General features: G+C 46.7%; 1 protein-coding gene across 1 annotated transcript in view; it reads left to right on the top strand.

Moving 5' to 3' along the window:
• Positions 1–21,230, top strand: part of LOC144165217 (uncharacterized) — a 270,867-nt gene extending 249,637 nt beyond the window's left edge. Inside the window, exon 4 of the mRNA XM_077695333.1 lies at positions 14,441–21,230. Within this exon, the coding sequence (XP_077551459.1) occupies positions 14,441–14,456 (16 nt within the window). The 3' untranslated portion in view covers positions 14,457–21,230. The remainder of the gene's footprint in view (positions 1–14,440) is intronic.
• Positions 21,231–21,381: the final 151 nt, after the last annotated feature.

Genomic DNA, 21,381 nt, shown 5'->3' with positions numbered 1-21,381 from the left:
TGGCCCAATTTCTTTCGACTTCTTTCACTCGGAACACTTGGTGCCAAAGCTGAACGTTTCTATGTTTGAAATTTGTGCGAAATGATATAAAAGAGCATGTCGGCGAGCGTTGCCAGGTAAGCATATACTGGTGGAACCAAGCTGGATGTTGTTTGGAAATACCCGTGTTTGTATATATCACAAAGGCAGCTGGAGGTTTGGTTTTGCTTACCCCGCACATGAGTTTCAGGTTTTCCAGTCTACTTGCATGATTTAGGGGCGCAGAGTGGTCATGGATTATGTAAACGTTACGTTCAGTGTTAGGAAGGGATTCCGGCAGCATACTTCAATGCAATGTGCTTACTGTAATGCCACTTATGGTCAAGGAGAAATTGCGTGGGAAGACATGTTGTTGGTAACTTTCTTTATCTTGTAAACATGTAAAAGCGGCAGAGAAAGGTGCAAAAACGGGCTGTATTTTGTAAAGGTGTGTACTTATTTAAGGGATTGACGAGTTCGTTGTCAGGTATATGGCATATCTTTTTCGTGAAAATCATGTTGAGGAACTGGGCCCCACGTCATGGCACCGCTCAGAACGCTTTTATTCCACCTCCTATTCTCCAACCACTAATGGTGATAGTCCCAAGCTCGTCTTCGTCTTTCCTCAACACACTCCCGCCCGCGACAATGATTGGTGACCACACACATGCGCAGGTCCCACGCAGGAAATATCACAAATATAAATAACAGCCATTTCAGCATCCTGGTTGTGATTCGTTGAGCCGGTCGGTCTCAGGTCGTGAGTGGCTTCCTTTTCCACCGGTGCTTTGAGGAGTGATGTAGCTTCCTTGCACCGGTTTTGTTTAGCGCTGGCAAGGAAAGCCCAACAACACTCGGTTCCGGGGTAGGAGTTAGATAGCGGGCGATCTTCGGTCGAGGTTCTTTGCAACACCAGGTTGATTGAGATTCCTCGTGATTCAGAGGCCGTTTTCGTCGGTAAGAGTGCATAGTACTTTTCGACACTTGGTCTAGCTTGCTTTTGCAAGCTTCCTTTGCGGCTGCGGGCTCCTCTTCGTCATCCTCAGTGAACATTGTGGAGTGGCTGATGGCGAGCAAGCGCTGATGAGCAAGCAGGTCATTGCTGGCATTAAGTTGACACCCGGTGCGTCGGTAACCGTCCTGTTCTTCCGGTTCGTCGTAGCCGCCAGGATCGTAGGGGAACTCACCCTGCTCGGGCTGTAGCCTCAGACTGACGAACCCAGTCCTGTGCCCGCGGAAGGCACGCACGTAGCCAGTGCCGGGCGGCAGGGATGGTAGCTGCTCACATGTGACCACTTCGTCGTGTGCCCACATCATGATCAGGAACTGCGCCCCCATGCCTCAGGAACGATGATCGTGACAGCTGATGGGGTGGAATCCAGGAGCTTCCCAGGGGGCCGCCAAGCGCGGTAGTTGAAGCTGCCCGGTTGCCGTCCACGAGCCCTCCGCAACCAGGGTCACCTGACGGTTCGTACGATCCCAAATGAAAGGACGGTGCGCTAATACGAGTCGGGGATACCATGTATCGCTGACCCCAGCGGAGACGGCAACGGAGAAGCCAGCGCCGGGAGCAACACGGCCATCGTCGTACTAGTGGGAACGGCGCCCGCTGGCGACACTTAACGACCACGTGTTCTCTCAGCAAGGAACCCCCACGAGCGGCAGCGATGTCCGAAGCGTCGGAGAACATCCCGCTGGACGGGTCCGCATCACCGTGCATCGTGGTCATGGGGTCCTCGTAGAGGTCAGTGCCGTGGCCGTCCTGGACGACGACGCAGTCACCGCTGGTCGGGCGGCTGGGTGCACCCAGTTGTGCCTCAATAGAATCGGTCGTGCTCTCCGCTGGTTTCTCTGGAGGATCAGACTCGTCGGCAGCTGTGAGGACGTTCCGACGGTCAGAAACGCACGGCTCACACGCCGCGGGAACGTTCGCCACCTTGTCAGCCTCCGCGGTCATCCCGCTGTCACCGGAGGGCGCCGCGGTCTTGCCGTGCCTGATGACGGCGGAGTAATCGCTGGGCGCTGCGGTGCTCCGAGCAGCAATTGGCGGAGGAACAGCGGAGGGTCTGGCGAAGCACACCAGTGTACGGATCGTGACGACCTTTTCGTCGTACTCGTAGCTATCGAATAAATCGGCCTCAAGGTCGTACAAATCAATGGTGTCCTCATATATGCGCTTATCGAGGGACTTCAACTCCTCGTACCTGCTGTCGACGGCGTGCAGGTGCGAGCGGATCTGGCCGGTCGATGAGAGGGGATCCTGAAGTAGCAATTGAATGGCAGCTACGCCCCTTGTGATGCCTTCCCTCACAGTGTCGCAGTGGCGGCGAAGCTCCTCCATGGCAGACGGCGCGAACGCAGGCGACTGGGTGTCTTAGGCACGAGCACGAGTGGCAGACAGGGTTCGATGACGAGGCTCGCAGAATTGCGTAGCTTCCAGGGGACCCCAGGCCTAGAGTCCTCGAAGACTGCTCCGCGTAAGGTCAGGTCTGCTCATGGGTTGTCCCGGGTTTCGGCACCAAATGTTGAGGAACTAGGCCCCGCGCCATGGCACCGCTCAGAACGCTTTTTATTCCACCTCCTCTTCTCCAACCACTAATGGTGATAGTCCCAAGCTCGTCTTCGTCTTTCCTCAACACAGAGACTGTTGAGGAAAGAGGACGAGGAAGAGCATAGGACTATCACCATTAGTGGTTGGAGAAGAGGAGGTGGAATAAAAAGCGTTCTGAGCGGTGCCATGGCCCGGGGCCCAGTTCCTCAACAAATCATACTCCTTTGAAACTTGCAAATTCCCGGCAAAAAAGCTCTCAATTTAACTGGGGATAATACAAGTAGCCGAAAGGGCACTATAATATGAACACTACCGGCAATGCCTTTTGGGTTAAAACGCCTTGCGTTGGGCCCACTTGCAGCGAGTTTGCTCCCGTACGACCAGTTGCCGTTTTGAAATTACCGTGGAAAGACTGAAAACAGTGGGAAACTACCGTCATCATATCGAGAACACTAACTACAACGTTGGTTTTCCCCTTCTTTGTCATGTTCTTTTCGTTAGTGTCCACCCCCTTCCCTCGCCCCGCCCCCTCCCCCGCAACTATGGTGTGGTAACGTCGATGTGTAGAAGTGCTACAACTGCTTAAAATTTGTGGGTCTACTTCTGTTGCGTAATAAACGCTACACAGGCGAAGAGGCGCGCCGTAGTGGAGCGCTGCGGAATAGTTTTTGCCACCAGGAGACCTTTCACGTACGCCGAAATTCCGAACACGCCGGCGCTCTCGCTTTTCGCCTTTATCAGAAACGCGGGGTTGCGTACTATGATTTACCGCTGAAATACATTTTTCTTTTTGAGCTGGCGTAGCAACAGCGCCATAAATCACGTACGTGTGCCCGTCGTTTCCGACGTTTCGCACCTGAGAGGCGGATCTTCGCGCTATCCTCGATGTTGCTGTCTCATAAAACGTTTGAAACCGCGTCGGAAGCTTTCTCTTTCCTGGTTTTTGTTTGGATCCCCCACCCTTTTTTTTTTCTCAGCGTGACCTGGCTGTTTTAAGGGCCGTGAACGCGAAAGCCGCTTGCTTCATTTCCCTGGTATCTTTACCCCGTTCAACTACGTTCGGAAGCGTCGCCGCGGAGAATAGCCTCGTTTGAGCTTGCAAAAAAGTCGCCGCTTCCAAAGCGGCGCCTGCCCCATCATCAGCCAGGTTGTATGGTTGTTGACGGCGCCTGCCAACTCGTAAAGGCCTCTCTGCGCACAGAGCTTAGCTCGATGGCAACCAATGTTGTTCGGAGCACCTTTTGCAAGACACAGTTGTGCGAACAAGTCGGATTTAGTTGAACAAGGCTGCGGATGTTCCCAGCCGTTGGGCGCCTTAAAATCAAGTTATCAGATTCCCAATGTCACAGGCTACGCAACTAGTATTTTGACGATAAATGAGAATGGGCGACATGATGGATCATTGCATGGTTGCTAATTGCACGGTAGGTCATTCATTCAAATTAGAGAAGGTAGGTGCAGAGCACGGACACTTGTTCACATTCGAGCTGAATTTCTTAGAAGTAAAATAGTTTAAATATGCAAAGAACCTCGTGGAAAGGCTGAAGTGAGGAAAAGGAAACCTGGGTGTAAGTGTAAGTCGAGAAAAATGCAAGTCGCTTGTCATTGCACGGCCAAGAGTGCCATGAAGATCGCCAGAAAGAAGGCGGAGATGGGTGTCACATCCCGAGAACCGTAAAGGCCTTCTCTGTGACTGAAAGGAGGCAGTTCGAAGAGAAATTACGCAATGGTTGAATAGGTCACACGTTTCACTTTTTTACATGGCATGTTCACTAATAGGATAAATCGGCAATTTTGCGGACAGTGGTCTTCTCCGACTTGGCTTACGTTCCCAGCGTTCCGTCCACAAGGTATACACTTTGCAGAAAGAGGTAGTTGAAACAAAGAAGTGAGAATAGAACTATATACCTTCGCATTGATAAAAAAGGTTTGGATTGCTTCCGTCGGCACTGAAACGAAGAAAAATATGAGGTTTTTACGAATTTTGACAATACCTGTATAGCTGACGTTCGCGGTTAAGAACAAATACACGATTAACATGAGTATGATCGCCTACTTTACTTATAACCGAATAATCGATTGCTGCAAGTTTTCTGCAGTTGGAACACTGTAAAACACCCAGCCGGTTATCTAAGCATATACTGACGCATTTTCGAAAACGCGCTAGCTACTGTGGCGGGCAGATCTCTCATTACGAAAGAAATACGCTACCAAAACTCTGTGGAAGCCAGCTATAAGAGCCTTTGCGTATTGTAGTAGTGTCTGCAGCTTTATTAACATGTTCTAACAGGTATGCTTATTAGCTGTTAGCTTGCGTTTATTTCAGCGAATTTTGCTTATGTTCGCCGAAAGCAGGTAGAGTGCTTCGCTTACGGCCGCCTCCCTAATATACGGTGCATCAAAATCCTGCCGACGCAGTTCACCAAGAAAAAAGAAACAGCGCCGCATTCAAGCAAGACAGCATCGCTGAATGGTCGGCTGCGTGGTCTCAGCTCCTCATAGAAGCAGCTCGAAAGAAGCGAAATGGCCGATAGCAGAGCGAATATATAGCGAATATATTCCTAATGTGCTGCGTGTTGGGAGTTATTTTGTGGCAGCGGCCTTGGTTTTCTTTTTGGCTAGCCTTAGGAATATACTTAACAAACAAGCGTGTTTTTAATGGTGGGCAGGTAATTTGCACACTACAATTTTACATTGACATCATGGGCGCGATGTAGACATGTGTGGTAGACATCTGTATACATAGACAGGCATGTGCGTGTTTGGCCGACATCATTTCAGAGGGTGTTTTTATGCAGGCCGCTTGTAAGCGCAGCATTCCGTGGAACAGTGGCCACTTCCCCAAAGTGTGGTTTTTATATACCTTACGAAGAAAAATGAATTAAATGGAGGGCTTTTGTGGTTCATGCTTTACGAAGTGGAAACACAATGTTAACACGCTATCGCCTGCGAAATTCCCGTTTTTCGATGTTTATGACAACTTGGCAGTGGAATATAAACTAGAGCTTTTACTGTATACGGCAAAAATTTGTTTTAAACTCCAACAAGTTTGGTTCTTTGTTAAATTATCGTATTCTTGGACGCCAAGTTTTTTGTTCCTTAAGGTTAGCCAAAATACTCATTTTCATTACCCGCGTATCGCGAAATATTTTTCAGAAAAAAATACGGACCGCTGTACCCCGGTGTGCTTAATAAAAAGATGCTGTTGGTGATTTCATTGTCGTTCGTAATGTTGTTCTGTACGGAAATCTTAATAACTCTACAAACCAAACTAAACACTCGTCCTTCTCAGCTAGACAACTACATCAACCAGGAAGAAGTAGGCTTTGAAGCGAAAATGTCTTCGCAAAATTTCCCCTTTCAAAACTTCTGAGCAGTGTAAGGGCAACGGTCTACGGGAGAGCAGTGGCAATAATGCGTCAGTTTGAGATTTTCCAGTTTGGTAGGTATGCAAATTGTTTTCGGAGGAGAACAGGGGTACAACAGAAGGAAATCGCGGTACAAATTTCGCTTTGACTGATCTGGTTGTTTTTTACAAAAAGAATATTGAACTCACAGCTTCAAACAACATTAAAACGCTTTTTTAGATTGTTTCACTTCGTTCGGGGACCGTTGCACGGTATATTCCTGTACGTGCTCATAGTCGATCAATGCCTCCTGAAAATGAAAAGCTACACTTGCCAAGGGAACATTGATTGTGTGGATAGTTGACGCGCGGTGAAATCGTAAACTGTTTCAGCATTACATGTTTAGAAATCGTACGTGCTTCTGCGCGTAAATACTGTTTATTGTCGATTGATAGTTCTGCATGTAAGTATCGTTTGGACTCCAGCCCTGCTTTTTTCGTAAACCGAGCACGTTCGCTGCCCTAGCAGCACACGCCCACGACCCCGGAATAGGCTTGCTCGCACGACCTCCCACGCCGACGGTCCCCAAAACCTTGCCTCTTCGGCGAGGGGCCCAGGGCGCTCGATCTTTATTTTAGATTCTGGGTCGAAGCGGCGCTTTTGAAACTCGACGGGCACTTGAGTCAGAATGAGCCCACTCCTCTACCGCAGCACCATATGCGCGGTCTTCGGTCCTGTGAGGGCGTCAAGGCTACAAGGACAGGCGCGAAGAGCGCGCTCATGGGCACGGGTGACACCGTGGCACTTTTTGACGTTTAGCCCGCATCTGGTCTGGGTTTATGTATCCTGTGGCATTGAGCCCACTGGAAAACAACGAGCCTATTGGCAACCTTGCCACGTTTTGTGCTTGCGCGTTCGCGCGCGTGAATGAGCGTAACCGAGCAGCTTCCGGCGCATTGAAATGCAAGGCGCCCGAGAAAAAACAAAACAAAAACAAAACAACACTGATATAGACAACCACGCTTTGGGCCGATCCTTCGCAACCGTTAATTGCGATGCATATAATCAGTTTTCGCATGCAGCACGGCCTTAGTGCTACGCCGAGGAACGCTGAATAAATGTATTTTAGAGAAATTTGAAGTATGCTGAAATCAAAGCATAATAATTTCTAGATTTTTATTAAGTAATTGGGACTCGGGCTTACTGTTTGCCCGTCTAATGCAGCACGCTTTCAGGTCACACATTGTTGCCGTGCTTCAAGCATGGCGTAGCGAAAAATGCCTTGTACTTTTATCTCCAATGACGAGGTTAGGAGCAAAGGTTATACCACTGCGCTTGAAACTCAACAACGGCAATGAAGGAGACGATTGTGCCTGCTTCGGCCGTGCGGAAGCTGCTTGGGGTGCAGTGTGGTCATTTTTGTAGTTGTTGCAGCGCCGACCAGGAAAGATAAAGATTGTGGGCAGCTTCAGGGTAAGAACGGCGGCAGGCGTAAAAATGACGGAAGCTAAAAGCGTGGGGAATCAAATGCAGGCCAGACGATGCGTATGAGTAAGACGCTAAACTCTAAACAACATGACTGTGATTGGTTTTAGCAGCAACGCGTGAAGACTGCCTGGGTTGGTGAGAAGTACTTTCCATGTTGACATTGTCTTAAAAATTGCTGTAATACACTCAGTTTTTAAACAGGCGGCAAACAGGCAATCGAAAGGTCTGATGATGAGCAACTCTTTTCTTTCTTTCTTTGTCTTGTTACAAACATAGGTGGTGCGAAGCTTTTAGTAAATTTGGTCCTACTTGCATTGTCACGCGGTGACTGCTGGGTTGAAAAGAACTGAGTTTTTGTGTGCACGGTCGCATTAATTACTCCACCAGAAAAAAGGTACGAAGCAAAAAAATCCGATAGTGACCACGTAATAGGTTGAAACGAAACTTTCGGGCACTGCCACGCCATGAGACCGCCCTAAAAAGCTGTGGGACGTCACTCGGGGGGATCGTTCCCCAGCCACTTAGGGACGAGTCGATTTTTTTCTTTTCAGCATCAAAGATTTTCGGATGCTCCGGTCTCTCGCTAAAGGGCGAAATAACATAAGATGCCATGCCGCTGTCAGCTGGATGACGGGGCCGAAATGAGGTGCGTGAATTCAGTACAGTGAAAGATACAGTGAAAGTACAGTGTATTCGACTCCCGTGAATACAGAAAGCCGATTAATTCGTTCTCCGTGCGAAGTCCCTACAATTGCGCACAGGAGTATATGGAGCGGAACCCTCGGTGATTCAGCGCAATTTTAGCGCGCATCGGTTATTTCGACCTAGCATCGCAGCCTTCGAGCTCCCCCTGTGGCTGCGCAAAGAGCAAACGGGCCCAAACAGCTGCTTCTGTCATTGCAAGTTGCTTCCTGCATAGCGTGTTTGTGCAAAAGAACTGTTGTTCCGAGGAAGTGCCAATCGAAATAGCTGATGCAACCACAACCGCAGAAGATGACAGCTGTTTTGATGATGCCTTGCCTTTTGCCGCGCGACTCGCCGATTACACATCCGTCGATGATGGTGTCGCCGTTGCCTGGAAGATATAATTCAGGACGTGATAGGCGCCGACAACATCGGCTCGTCTGAAAGTGAAGATTGCGACCAACTGCTCCAACCACCGAAACGCACGGTAAAAGAAGCCGCAGAAGCTTTGTCTATGCTGGAGGACTTCTGTGAGGAAATTCCGCATCGTGCGTGCGCCACAGAGCAACTGGCAGCTATTAAAACTAATGTCGCCGCTCGAATTTGGCTCAAAAAAACATAGGAAAAACAAAGGTCTTGCTGAGGGAAAAAATCGCGCCTTTGTCGTCCATTCGATAGTTGGACAATCGGACCGGTCGACACTTTTTCGCGATCCCACCAGGGTCGAATTAACAAACTTTTACGGTAATACCGAATATCGAAGATTATCTGGACAAGTTCTTGACCCAAAGGGCGGGACTTTATCTTGTTTGAGCAGTGTGCTACTCAGTACCGGTGCAAAAGTACAATCTCTTGAGAGGACTTTTTTTCGAAAACACGAAAAATAAAGCTGCCGTTTGTACATTAAAATTATCCGTCTTTGTTTGAAAGTTAACCCTTTATCCACAATTACAGCGCGGCGTAGTTAACAATAACAAATTTTTTTAGTTTGATCATATTTAGAACACACGATGCTGGAGGCCGCTACGGAAGCGAAATCTCTGCTACAGGTATTTCTGGCACGCCGAAGTCCCCGTTTCGAACTTGCATTACTGGATCGAGCGAAAGCTGCGTTCTGAATGCGCGGCGCTTGTAGATCTGCCTCTGCTCCCAACTTTTTACTTACTTTTCATTAAACCTTCGATCCATAAACTTTCGTGTCCTTGTACTTCGCTCATTTGTGTAATTCGTGAGTTTTCGAGTTTTTATTGGACATGCCACCGTCGTTTAGGGCGCAGTATTACTGCCAAAAAGCGACAGCAAATACGGGCGCCGCATGTTCTGGAGGAATAGGTTTTCCCAACCAACAAAGAGACCGCGAAAACGCTATATGAGCAAGCTAGAACGGACCATGTGAATGATTAAAGAGAGTTCGCGATGTTCGCAGATTTCGCAGATTTAGCGATGTTCGCAGATTTCGCGAGAGTTCGCAGATCAAGTGCAATACATGCAAATAATGACCTCATCCTATCTTGTAGGCGCGAGAGTATTGATACAGTGATGATAGCAAAATAATTGGCGTGACCCTAATCACGACTTATTAATTTGCACAAAGGAAGTCCTGCTTTTTTTGCGGGAGCGTTTTATTTGTGTACCTAGTTTTCAGGGCGGGGGCGAGCACCTAATTGACTCAAACCGCTGATAATAGGACCTGATTTCCACCACAACTTAAACAGCGTCGGGGTTAACGCGAGCACAGGCAGTGACCCCACTAACACATTTCCCTACTTACTAAATAATATGTAAAGGCACTGCCTCTCTTGGTCGTAACCGAAGCGTGTTCCTGGCCGACAGAATTTCACAGCGCCCGCCGGCAGTGCCGCTGTCTTTACGGTAGAGCGACGCGCGTGTTCTAAGTTATGTGTTTACTTTACCGCACTATTTTCAGTTTTAAGCAAACAACTCACCGGCGGTCCCCTTGCGGCAGCCAGGCAGGCGGATGTGTCCGCACCTCCCAGCGCTATGGAGACGCAAAAAAAAAAAAACGGCGCCATTTTGAGTTGGTTAGTGACGCGCACACCTGCACTTCGTCCTTGGCAGGCCTTCCCCGCTGGCTTGCGTCGTGAGCTGAGTTTACAAGCACTCGCGATACTCCAGGCTTGGCAGGTGACGGCAGCGACGGAATCGAAACATTTGTCCCGTTCCAACTGTGTTATGGTAAATGGAACTACGAAGAAAGCTGTGTCAAGCATGAATACCGAGCTTTGTTCTTGACCACTATAACTTTTTCCTTCCCATCCTCAATTTAAAACGGCACATCGCAGATAAACCGAACAGTCTAATTAAACGGTCGCATTTAGCGGTAATCGGATTAAAAAAAATAGGATTACGCTGAATATGAGCCGTACGCGGTATTACCGAGCTATTATGCTGCGCGTGGAAATTTCGCACAACCCCAGCCATAAAAGCCACACATTTAAGATTCATCTGAGTATGCCAGAGGGAAACGTGGAATTTCAGTGTAACCTAAATTAATCGCGATTATTTGTCCGTGATTTATTACTTGAGTGGCCTATTCCCTGGAACTGCTGATTAATTGTAAGGCACGAAATATTACGTATTGTATTCGGTGTTTGCTAGTTCTTTCAGTGGTGTGGTGCTACCATACAGTGCTGACGCAATTTTCATTCAGAGGTGAAGTTGTAATTGACTAACTGAATCAACGTCCTGATGTAATATAACGCAATAATATCCGGAAGCATGTCAAAAATTGATTGAAGTGAACATCGTCCAGTGGTGGTTCTTAAATCCTCACCCTCGCTGCAACGCAAAACCAAAACCGAAGTATCATCTGGCCATTTCGGAATCCTCATATTTACTCCGGTTTCGACTTCTCGGCATCAGCATCATCATCATCATAGTTGTGTGTACTGCTGGGTAAAGGCCTCTCGCGTAGCGCTGCTATTGTGCGGTGCCGCAATCATCATTTTTCTCACCAATTCCGTAAGCAACAGCCGTGGGTCGGGTCAGGATCAAAGTACACTTCCAATGAAGCCAGTGGGACCCTAAGCAAGTGGGTTTCCTTCGAGACCCTTCCAGGGTACGTGACGTGCGAAGACTTTTTCGGGCAGGGCGACTAAAAATGATTTTTGTGGTGTTCATAAATATCCCCGCGATCTATAATGTGCAGTCGCCAGACTGTCGTGCACTTTGGCGCCGTATAGATGCGCTTCCACATAGGCGCACTATATCGCCCTTAACGAGCCTTGGGACCCTGATTAGAATAAACTATGCTTATTTTGATTGCTATAGCTGAAGCCGTAAAAACCAGCCTCAAATCTCACGACTCAGCCCTCTACGTACTGCGTCCCTGTTCGGCGGCCTGCAATGTAAATGAAGCTAATCGCTTCATGGCAAAGAGGGAAAGGCAGAGAACGAATATGCGAAGAAAAACAAAGATGCAGTAACCCGAAAACGCCGCCAAAAGCAGGTTTTAAGCTTCTCTGGAGAAGTGCGGTTAACTGATCTTGGTACCATGCTGCAGCGTGTGGGACTTTCGATACGCACTTCGGTATTGAAAGCCTTTTTGCGACACGCATAATAGACCATCCAATCTCGACGCTTCATGCCAAAGCACACCACCTAATGGCTGCTAAATCCAGCTGGGGCGTATTATGCTACCCCAATGCCATTTAAACCGATCACTTGACCAGGGCTGAGGGCAGCCCACTAAAAGGTCTCTGCATCAGAGGCGTAGCACCTGACGCAGTACATTAGCCGGTGCCACTCGGAAGCCAGGGACGCCCAGGGGGAGCGCAGAAAAGCAAACTGAAACCAAATCTTCATTTTCCGCGCAGGCGGGCACGAAACACCGCACGATGTATACATTTAACTGAGCTTTGGTTCCTGCTTTCGTATGTTTTTTTTTTTTTTTGGCAGGTGCGTCTGTTCGGCCTTTCTCTTCGTGTTTCGTGCTTCGAAGCACGAAGCGGGTACGGATACGAGAATGCATGGCCCATTTTTTAAATGTTCGGCGTCCGCAACGCTCTGCTGAAAGCATCCTCTGAATTTTCTTGAAAGAGGAGTGCGCGAGGGGGCGTTGTTGTAGGGGGCTGGTAAATGAATACCATGGGCTCCCGCTGAACGACCAGACATAAATTAAACGCCACACGTTGTTGCTGCATTTGAACCGCCTTCGCATGCATTGCAGCAAGACGATTTGTTACCTCCCATGCCGCAAATGTTCCTCGAAACCGCCGTTCTAACGTCGTCGCTATGGCAATTTACATGTCCTCAAACATTAGGGATTATTTTACGGCATTGGGTACGTAAGTGAAAATTTATCTGGCACATAAAATCTTTCTCTTACGTCCGATTCTTCGGCCGGCCTTATATCTGGCACATAAAATCTTTCTCTTACGTCCGATTCTTCGGCCGGCCTTAATATCTCTCGTCTTTCGCGCTCGACGTGCTGGGGTGAGCCAGTTCAATAAGTTCAATAGGTTTAGGGACGTTTTTTGAAGAAACTCAACCTCTGCCAGACGTGATTTCTAGTGCCTCTCTGCTGCGGTCGCGGCTTCGATTGTCGGAAGAGGCTCCGTTATCCCTGATCGTGGAGAGCCATCATTTAGCAGCTCGCCCTTTTAGCAAGAATGCTGGCCCGTCTCGCTTAGCCAGCTCCTTCTGCCGTGCTTGAATCGTTGAAACTCAGAGGATGCAGTATTTTTCACCGCTTCTTGGTGGTGCTGGTACTGTCGAGGAGTGTTGATTTGTTGTTAGAACTCTTGTGAGTAGGGGGAAGACAGGCGTAGGCAGGCGGCGCCAGCACGATCAGTGTACGACGAGGATCAGCTGTGGTCACTGCCTCACTCAGATGCTCTGAAGGACGGTTGAAGGTCGCAGGTTAAGGTCGCTTATTCCCCCTTCCAATTTGGGCAAGTTCGCTGCAAAACCTCAAACTGAAAATTTTAGCTTCTCCCGTGGAATATATGTAGGGAGTCCGATACTCCGTGAAGTGAATATATCACCTGTTCCACAAACATTACTAGCATTAGTCCACAATAGTTGTCCGCATTAATTTACCGTGGCATGCGGGCTCTATTTGCGCCTATTGTACTGCGCAATGGCTGGATCGTAAGAGAGCAGTCACGTACTTTTGCTTGCGCCTCAGGTGTGCCTGCGGGATCGCAATGAGAGGCACAGAGATTCAAAACCTTGTTTCCCTCCTCGAAAGCGCCAGCAGCGCGGTGCTGCACCGTATCCTCATTTAATTTCCACGTTGGTGGGGAATGTGATTTGCGGGCCACGCTCGATAATGAGGAACGGGAGCATCATCCGGGCTCCCAGCCATCCCTCGCTAGCCTGATTCAGATTGAGACGCTTGATTCGGCTTGATTCAGCTTGAGACGCCACTGTCTGTCGCCCGAAAACACGCCGCTGTTGGGAACCCCGTGGAAACAAAATCAAAACGGAAGTACGAGAAACCCGTACTGGCCTTTCTGGTGATGCTGTGAAGTGTTTAGCTGACAATGCTACGGGGCGCATAAGTGTAGAAGATTGATGACGCCACTTGTGGTATACGGCGCCAGCACATCGACCACGGCGCTTGCAGAGCCGCGATAGTTGGTGTGAAAATGATAGATCCCGTCTTCTTTCGAGGCATTATCGTCATTATCATGCCAATAGTGTCTCCCTTCGCTTACCGCAGATATTTCCCGAAGGAAAATTGATACATTTTATCAACCCCTGCAGTTCGCTAAAAGAATTAGACCTCACGGTTCTCTGAAAAATATAGCTGCCAATTGCTTGCTCTCATGTGTTCAAACAGAAATATTGGTAGCATGTTAATAACCGATTCATTTAATTCCTGAGTTTCGTTACATTCTAGTCGATTTAAACGCTAGTGGCTACTGGCTAGCGAATGCGTATTGACGTTAACACTCCCCCTGACTGTTGCACTCCCTGCAGCAGTTTTCTCTTGGAAATGCATACTGGAACGTAACATAATTTTGACTGGATTTTGATCGGGAAGGTATAGTATCGACTACCAACTGATTTTACAAAGCACTGTAAATTTCAGTGCGTAATGTACCCGTTTCGTCATTTAACTTCACGCCTGTATGCACAAGTCCGTGTGCGTGGATCGAATGGTTTTGGATTAAGGCCGTACAATACAGGCTCTAAAATACCGGTGCTCCATGATATGGAGTGTGTGGAGACAATGGTGTCTCAGAAAATACATGTGCACTTAAAATAAATATGCTTGTATATATGCTCGCAACATGTGCTCGGGGGCACATGTTGCGTTCCAGTTAGGAGATAGTGCCTTTTACATGCGCTCATACCTCTGTTCCTTGTTCTCGGTTCTGCGCAGGCCCTTCACAGTGTGACCATCAAAGGCGAAGACACCGCACGAGACGCCTCCGTCGGAAACGCTAACAGCGGGCTACGTCTGCTTACTGGCATCCTGCATAGCGCGCGAGCCATGCATTCATGAGAGGCTTCCATCACGAGACGAAGAAACTACGTCTTTTTTAAACGGGTCAAGCGGACGGTGACTCTTGACGCTACCAGTCGTCATGCTACGCACCGCATGCAGGAACAGGACGAACTGCCTATGTGCTATTAATCCGTGAATATGCGAGGTGTCATCGATCTGTGTACGTTGCATCAACGGCGAATGCACCATGTCGACAGGAAATTTTGTTGCGCATCGGCGCCCCCAAAACGGAGTTTATGGTCGTCTGCAAGTGTCAAGAGGTGCTTATAGAGCACGGGCTGGCTGATGGCTGTTAGCTGGCGTCGTCGTACCGAGCAGACAAGAGCAAGCATATGTACATCCAGGGCTCTTCGCTCTAAACAAGGTGTCAATAGTATAAAGTGTCCGTTTGTGCAGACGCCCTTAGGTGTACTGGTACTTATGTGTATTCTATCACGAGATGCTCGCTTCAGCAAAGTTGGGGATTGGCTTTGCAGTTTCAGCCATGATTGCAAGATCATGACAGAGGACCTTTGGCACAGCAGGAATCAGGCATTGAGTGTGATGTTAAATGTTTGGTGCCCGCAACTAAACTGTCGGAAATTTCATTACTGGTAGCGTATCAAATTGACTGAAAGAACTCTTATTGAGCCTACAGCCAAAACCCCAGGGTCCTATGGTGGCATTCAAGCTTCCGTTTTCGAAAAATAAAGAGCAGGTATTTTCTCAAAAGCGGGAGGAAAATTTATAGAAAAGACAGCAAAGCCGAGAAACAGAAAATGAATGGTTGACGCAGACAAGCTCTCGTACACAGAGTGCTCCTCTGACTCAAGCCTTGTTTGCCCGCGTTCCAGCCTCGCAGTTTTTTTATAAAGTCTAACCAACACCCCAAATAGCCACTTTGGCCTGCTCAAGTGTTGTTAACTCTCTTTTCATGAAGATACAGTGAAGAGCAGAGCCTTGGCAGCACCTGATTACCTTCCTTCTGTATTTGTGGCTTTCCAGTCTCTTGTTCTTTTTTTTTCAATTTTCAATGCCATTTCCTATGGACAGCGGTAAATTTATGTCCATGTTATGTCCAAATAATCTAGAACACGGCACAAAATTATATCGGTATTCTTATGTCAGAGGAACTGCGATGTAATGTTTTTTAAACATGAATCCTTCACCGTTGGATTATGGGCACGTTTAATCGAAAACACTGGGCTTTGATGTTTCAATTGGTTAGGAAATGAATTGCATACTTGTCCTCCCAGCTGACAACAACAAATATTTTTCGGATGCTTCAAATTGCCAAAAAGCAAGAAGAAAATCGGCGAGTTCAGTGATTTGTTTCCCATGCTCCTTGTAATACGAGTTGTGACTGATAATCATTCCGCCAGACTTGTGTTAGGTGGACATAACAGTCAAATAACTGGGAAGAAAGTGCTGGTTATATCTTCACTTTGCTTCAACTCTCAGACAAGTTAGCTTCGCTATGAAGCGAGGTGGCGTGCGTGAAATAACATTGATTTGTGTGCATGACAAAGCAAATGTTTCAAGTGAGTATCAGAGGACGATATTTTTAAATTATATGCCTTTCCCGCCATGTACGAAGGTAGGTGAGCCTTGGTGTGCTTGTTCTGATTCCTGCACGTTCTAATCTCTACTTACGGACGTTGTGCCAGTGCTAGCAGAATTATTCCACACCTCGAGCTTCCCGGAGTTCACGATAGGTCGTTTGAACTGATCGCGCTTACTCCTGAGCACAAACACGTGTGCCTGGCAACACACACACACATATTTTAATAAATGTTGCGAGCCAAAAAGTTAGTTTTTAGGAGATTTTTGAAGGTTAGTGTACTACACGCGAAAATCTGCCGAGAGACGAAGGAAAAATATTGTTGCGCGCAACACTTGATAAACATAGGCAGGGTTGCCTCCGTGCGTGAGGGCCGCCTGCTGGGCGGCGTCTGTGATAGGGTGTCTATGCCGCCATGCGCCCTTCGGCAAGTTCGATCGGGTCTCTCAAGTGACATGTTATGACGATGCTTCCATAGGCTTTCCAGTTGGGTTTATCGCCTGTTAGAGGCATGGACGCTGTAGTTATTGTAAATAATGAACAACCATCCCCGCCTAATAGCGTGTGTGGTTCCTTCCTTGCCAAAGAACCTCCAACGATATCGCTGTTAGTCGTGTGCTACTGTCGTTAACAGCTCGAAAGCGCCTCCGCGCAGCGTAATGATACTTGTGGTATTGTACACTTCCCTCTCCCTTCACAGACAACGGTTGTAAAGTACCTTAACTTGAAGAAAGAGTACTTGAAGTGGGAGAGGTGTGCATGGTAGTCTGCTTTGTTTCGAAGACTATGGAGGAACAGAAAAAAATGTGTGGACGGCTTCCCATTGTCGGAAGCGCACAGATTGTAAATACGTATATGCTGTACGACGCACACTTGCCGTAGAAGCAGTTACTTTGCTGTTCGGCGACTGTTCGTCTATGTGTTTGATGTGTGTCTTTTTCCCATGAAGAATTTCGTTTCTCACCTAATGCATGGTGTTGTCATAAATGGCTTACGGGCGACTATTTTGTGCACGTTGTGTCCTTCAGTGCCCTGGAAATAGAAAGTAAAATGCTTCGGCTGGAGTATGCTACTCGAGATTTTTTACGAAGCCATTTTTGCGTCTTTGGTTCGTAATTCTAAGCTGCAGAAAATATAGGCTATTGATCTGTAGCTGTTATTTCGTTATTGTAATACATCTAAGGAGGGTTCTGCACAAATGTCTGTTTATGGGGTTTACCTCCGCAGCAACGAAAATGCATAACGCCAGCTTTGCTGTATCGCTTTGTTCTCACCGCGATATCTTGGGGCGCAGCAAGTGCGATAAACGAGATCATAGGTTAAATTTCTGTGGCGTAGTTAGTTTTTTCATCGCAACACTGCGTCGCATGTTTCGATGAAAACCGAGAACGTTACTGAAGACAATACAAAACATGTTATGGTTAAAAGCATGTCCTCCTTGCTAACGCTTCTGGACTTCACACGCAAACTGCCGCACTAGTTCTCGCGGCATTATCTTTTAGATGGGCAACGCCTAATGCAATACAGAGGGGTTCAATCAGGCGGTTTAAATGGTTGTATGGCGTTGCATTCTCTTTAATTGTCTTGTGTTGTGTTGGGGTTTATGGCACATAAGCAACTAGGGCCATCGTGCGCCAAAGAAAATTTAAATAGTTCTATAATTGAAAATTCGCTTAGTTGTGCTGTTGATTGCAGTGTCATAAACGACGTTTAAAGTACACGCGCTGTGCTGCATTTTAGTGGTTAGTCGCCAGGGAATAGGTGTGTGCATTTTTGAAATAACTTGTAGTAGTAAGATGAAATAATTTGTGCAGAACCCCATACTTGGAGCCTTTTGCGTACAAATTTATCATGTGTAAAACGGTTGTTGTGTCGTGTCTTCAGTACATGCACTGAGCCCCCTTTCAGAAGCCACTGGATGAGCATTGCGCTTTGTGCAAATTGGTAATTGTACATTGAAATAGGCCAAGTAAGCATTTGCACAACACTGCGAAAAGTCTCAGCGAATTACTGTTGCCAAAATGTAATTAGGTTCCATTTTTCTCCAGTAAGATTCCTACAAGGGCGCTCGTGCATGTATTGTTCAGAGCCTAGTGAAAAAGGGCGAAGAACTCGTGTTAATGTAGGATGGCGGTAAATATTGTTTTTATTACCATCTCCGTACACCTTCCTTGTACATAGAGCACACATACGCAACAAATGCCTCCTAAACAGTGTACATAGATCAAAGACCAGAAATCATAATCATACGAGCATTGGACCAAAGCTGTTCCGAGGGACACAGGGTGAAACCGTATTCAGAAATGTACAGGCTTAGGCTTTACCGAGGAACACCATTGAAAAAAAAAAGCATTTCGAACCGCAGAGATTATTTTTCATTAGCTTTCCAAGTCTGCTACGATCGTGACTTCGGTCGCCTGAAGTGCTTACTGGAACGAGACTTTGGAGGTTGTCGGGACAGGACGTTGGTGTATTAATCCTTGTTATGCTTCTACTAAATTCGGAGAGTTCAATAAAAAGTTATTTTCAGCGCACCATTTATCAATGCACCCATGCTGGGACTTTTTAGTCTCATAGCGTCTACTTTCTAACTGTGCTAATGATGCTAATATTCCTATTTCTGAAGGAATCCGCTGCCGGAATTTTCGCCTTGGTTAGTGCTCTACGCTTTTCAAAACAGGCAACGTCGGTTGCCCCAAAGTGCCGACCACCGATGCGCAGAAGGAGTAAAGACTTGCTTCTCAACGTCAGATTCCTTCGGCGCGTCAAGAATTGCACTCGTGCGTTTTCCTTTAAAACTCATGATGACATTGCAAGCACACCGTGCAATAAACACGTATATCCAATGATTCGGTGTCCTGCTCAGACTTTCTTCTAAAAGGTGTAAAAACACATTATACAAGCTGTACAGGTTATACAGCAGGTTGCGATTACAAAGGGTATATCAAAGTCGCAATGAGGCGATTGGTACTTTTTTTTGTGGGGAAGGGGGAGGGGAGCGGGATGACAATGTTGACAATCATATTTTAGTTGTTCATTCCTTATCTTACTGCTCGCTTGATTTTAACAGTTGTGTGAATAATTTGTCGCACGTTAAATATCCTCCTTGCGGAAGGTTCAGGGCTTCAGATGCGCGTGCAGATTTCCATCTCTGACGCTCCTAGCGCTGGCGCAGTAAAAATCAATGCGTCAATGTGCGATTTCATTCTACTGGAGCGCTAGTTAAGTCTGAGCTAGGTGTTCATCAGTGGTTAACGTGAATTAGTTTTTTGTACAGGGTTACCATTTTTCTGCAGACACAAAACGGGTAAAATTTCAAAGAATTGTGGGAAAGAGATGTTGTCCGTAATATAGAAACGTGACGACGTACAGGCCGCGGCGTGCAAATTGTAATTGCGATAGGATTTGTTCGGCCGTAGCGTTTCAAGTACGGCGCCGTAGCGTTTCAAGTGTGACGCGTACAGCTTATAATCAGGAGGAAATAATGCGCCAGTTGGTCTTTATTTGATATTGGGAACGTAGTCATGCGATTCCAGGTGGCACCGATAAGTTCGATTACTGGTGTACTTCTGCGCACTGTCATCTCAACCTAGGCGGTAAATTCTATTGCATTTAGAGTTACTCCAAGACCTTCCTAAAACGTATGTGACATGTATGAGGAAAACAGTTAATGCAAGGGTTGATGCATTCGCGGTCATTGTAGGTACGCTGAAATACTAAAATGTTTCACTGTGAAATATGCTTAAATACTAACATAAAATATTACATCAAGACGAAAACAAAGTGGAAAACGCCCGATTGCAATGCTTAGTTTTGTTGTAGCTGTGTAACTACATGTGAACAATCAAAATGCTTGGAAGCAACTGCCCCAATTACACTTTATTCCACCCATTCGGCTGTGGAGAAATCCTGCAATGTTTTTCGACATACTTGTACGAGATAGAACCCACTTTTACGCTCTATTTTATGGAGATAGCAGACGTAATTTTTGAAAATATGCTTTGAGCCCAGCAGGAGTACCCTTTAACCGTTTTTTCATTTTGAATTATAGTTATCATGTCTCACATGCGTGCGGAGAGTTCTGTAAAGAAACACCAGTTTAGCACTGGCATGTTATTGTTATTTGGTTGCCTTTCAGTGATGTTAAAACCTGTTGTGTGAAGTTCCTATGCTTAAAGAGCGATGGTATTTTTTGTACTTTAGGAGCTCGTGATATTTCTTTGAAGTTAAAAGGTTACTTGCACCAACATTGTAATAACGTGTTTTCTATTGTATCACGGTGTACCGTTCATATGTCTTATTGAACTGAAATTGGCGCACATCATGTGGAAGGGCGCATGAACCAGTAGTGTCAGAAATTGTTCATGCGACCCGGTAGGCAATCCTCTTAAGTCCATGGGGAAATATGTACAGATTATTCAAAGCATGTTTCGCATGCTTTGTACCTTGAAGGTGATGTATAAGATATGGTTTAATACAAACGGGTTTGGTTTTTATGGCCGGTTGTGTCCTAAAAGGTGGTATGCGGTCATACTATGAATGTTCGGATTTTGTGCATCCAATCAAGGGCTGCTAAATGTTCAATCTTTGAAATGGTATATTTTACTGAAATGATAATGACAACGGGAGGGCAACGTGCTTACTTCGCGAAAGTGTGGAAACGGAAACCTGTTTCTCTGCATCTATATTTGCCTATTGCGTCTGATAGATGAAAGTGTTTCCAAGGGTACGCCTACGCCAGCTTCTAAGCAAACTAAAATGAAATTTCACATTGCACGCGCCTTTAGTCCCTCGGGAGAACGTGCACTATCTCATTTATGTGTTTTTAGGAAAACAATTTGTGGGATATAAACACGCGGTATATAAAGAATTTATTCAACGGTTTGTTCGTCATCTATAAATGTTTCATTGACGTATGGAAACCTGTTCTTCGACATGTTTGCAGAGGTCTGGCGTCCTTACGTGTTCATCGTTGTGAATTAATGTTCTTATTTACTATTTAAAAAGGTCAGATAGGCCGCCTTGTGGTCGTTAAAAAAGCATTTCCACACAGTACGTTGATGTTGCCTCTATTTTTGAGAGATTTAATAAAGACAGATATATAAAATATGTGTGTTGGATGTATTTCATGCAGACTGCTGCACGGAAGCAACAACTCGGAATTGAGTAAGAATGAAAGCTGTGCTGGTTATTTTAAGTATACGAACTTCGAGTGTGGATATTCGCATACCTACGTCGGATTTACTGGCTGACTCACCAATCCCCAACTGAAAAC

Source organism: Haemaphysalis longicornis, unplaced genomic scaffold, assembly GCF_048455015.1.
Source record: "Haemaphysalis longicornis isolate Haplotype H1 unplaced genomic scaffold, Haemaphysalis longicornis Haplotype H1 scaffold_14, whole genome shotgun sequence".
Classification (NCBI taxonomy): Eukaryota; Metazoa; Arthropoda; class Arachnida; order Ixodida; family Ixodidae; genus Haemaphysalis; species Haemaphysalis longicornis.
This window is presented reverse-complemented; position numbering and strand designations above follow the sequence as displayed.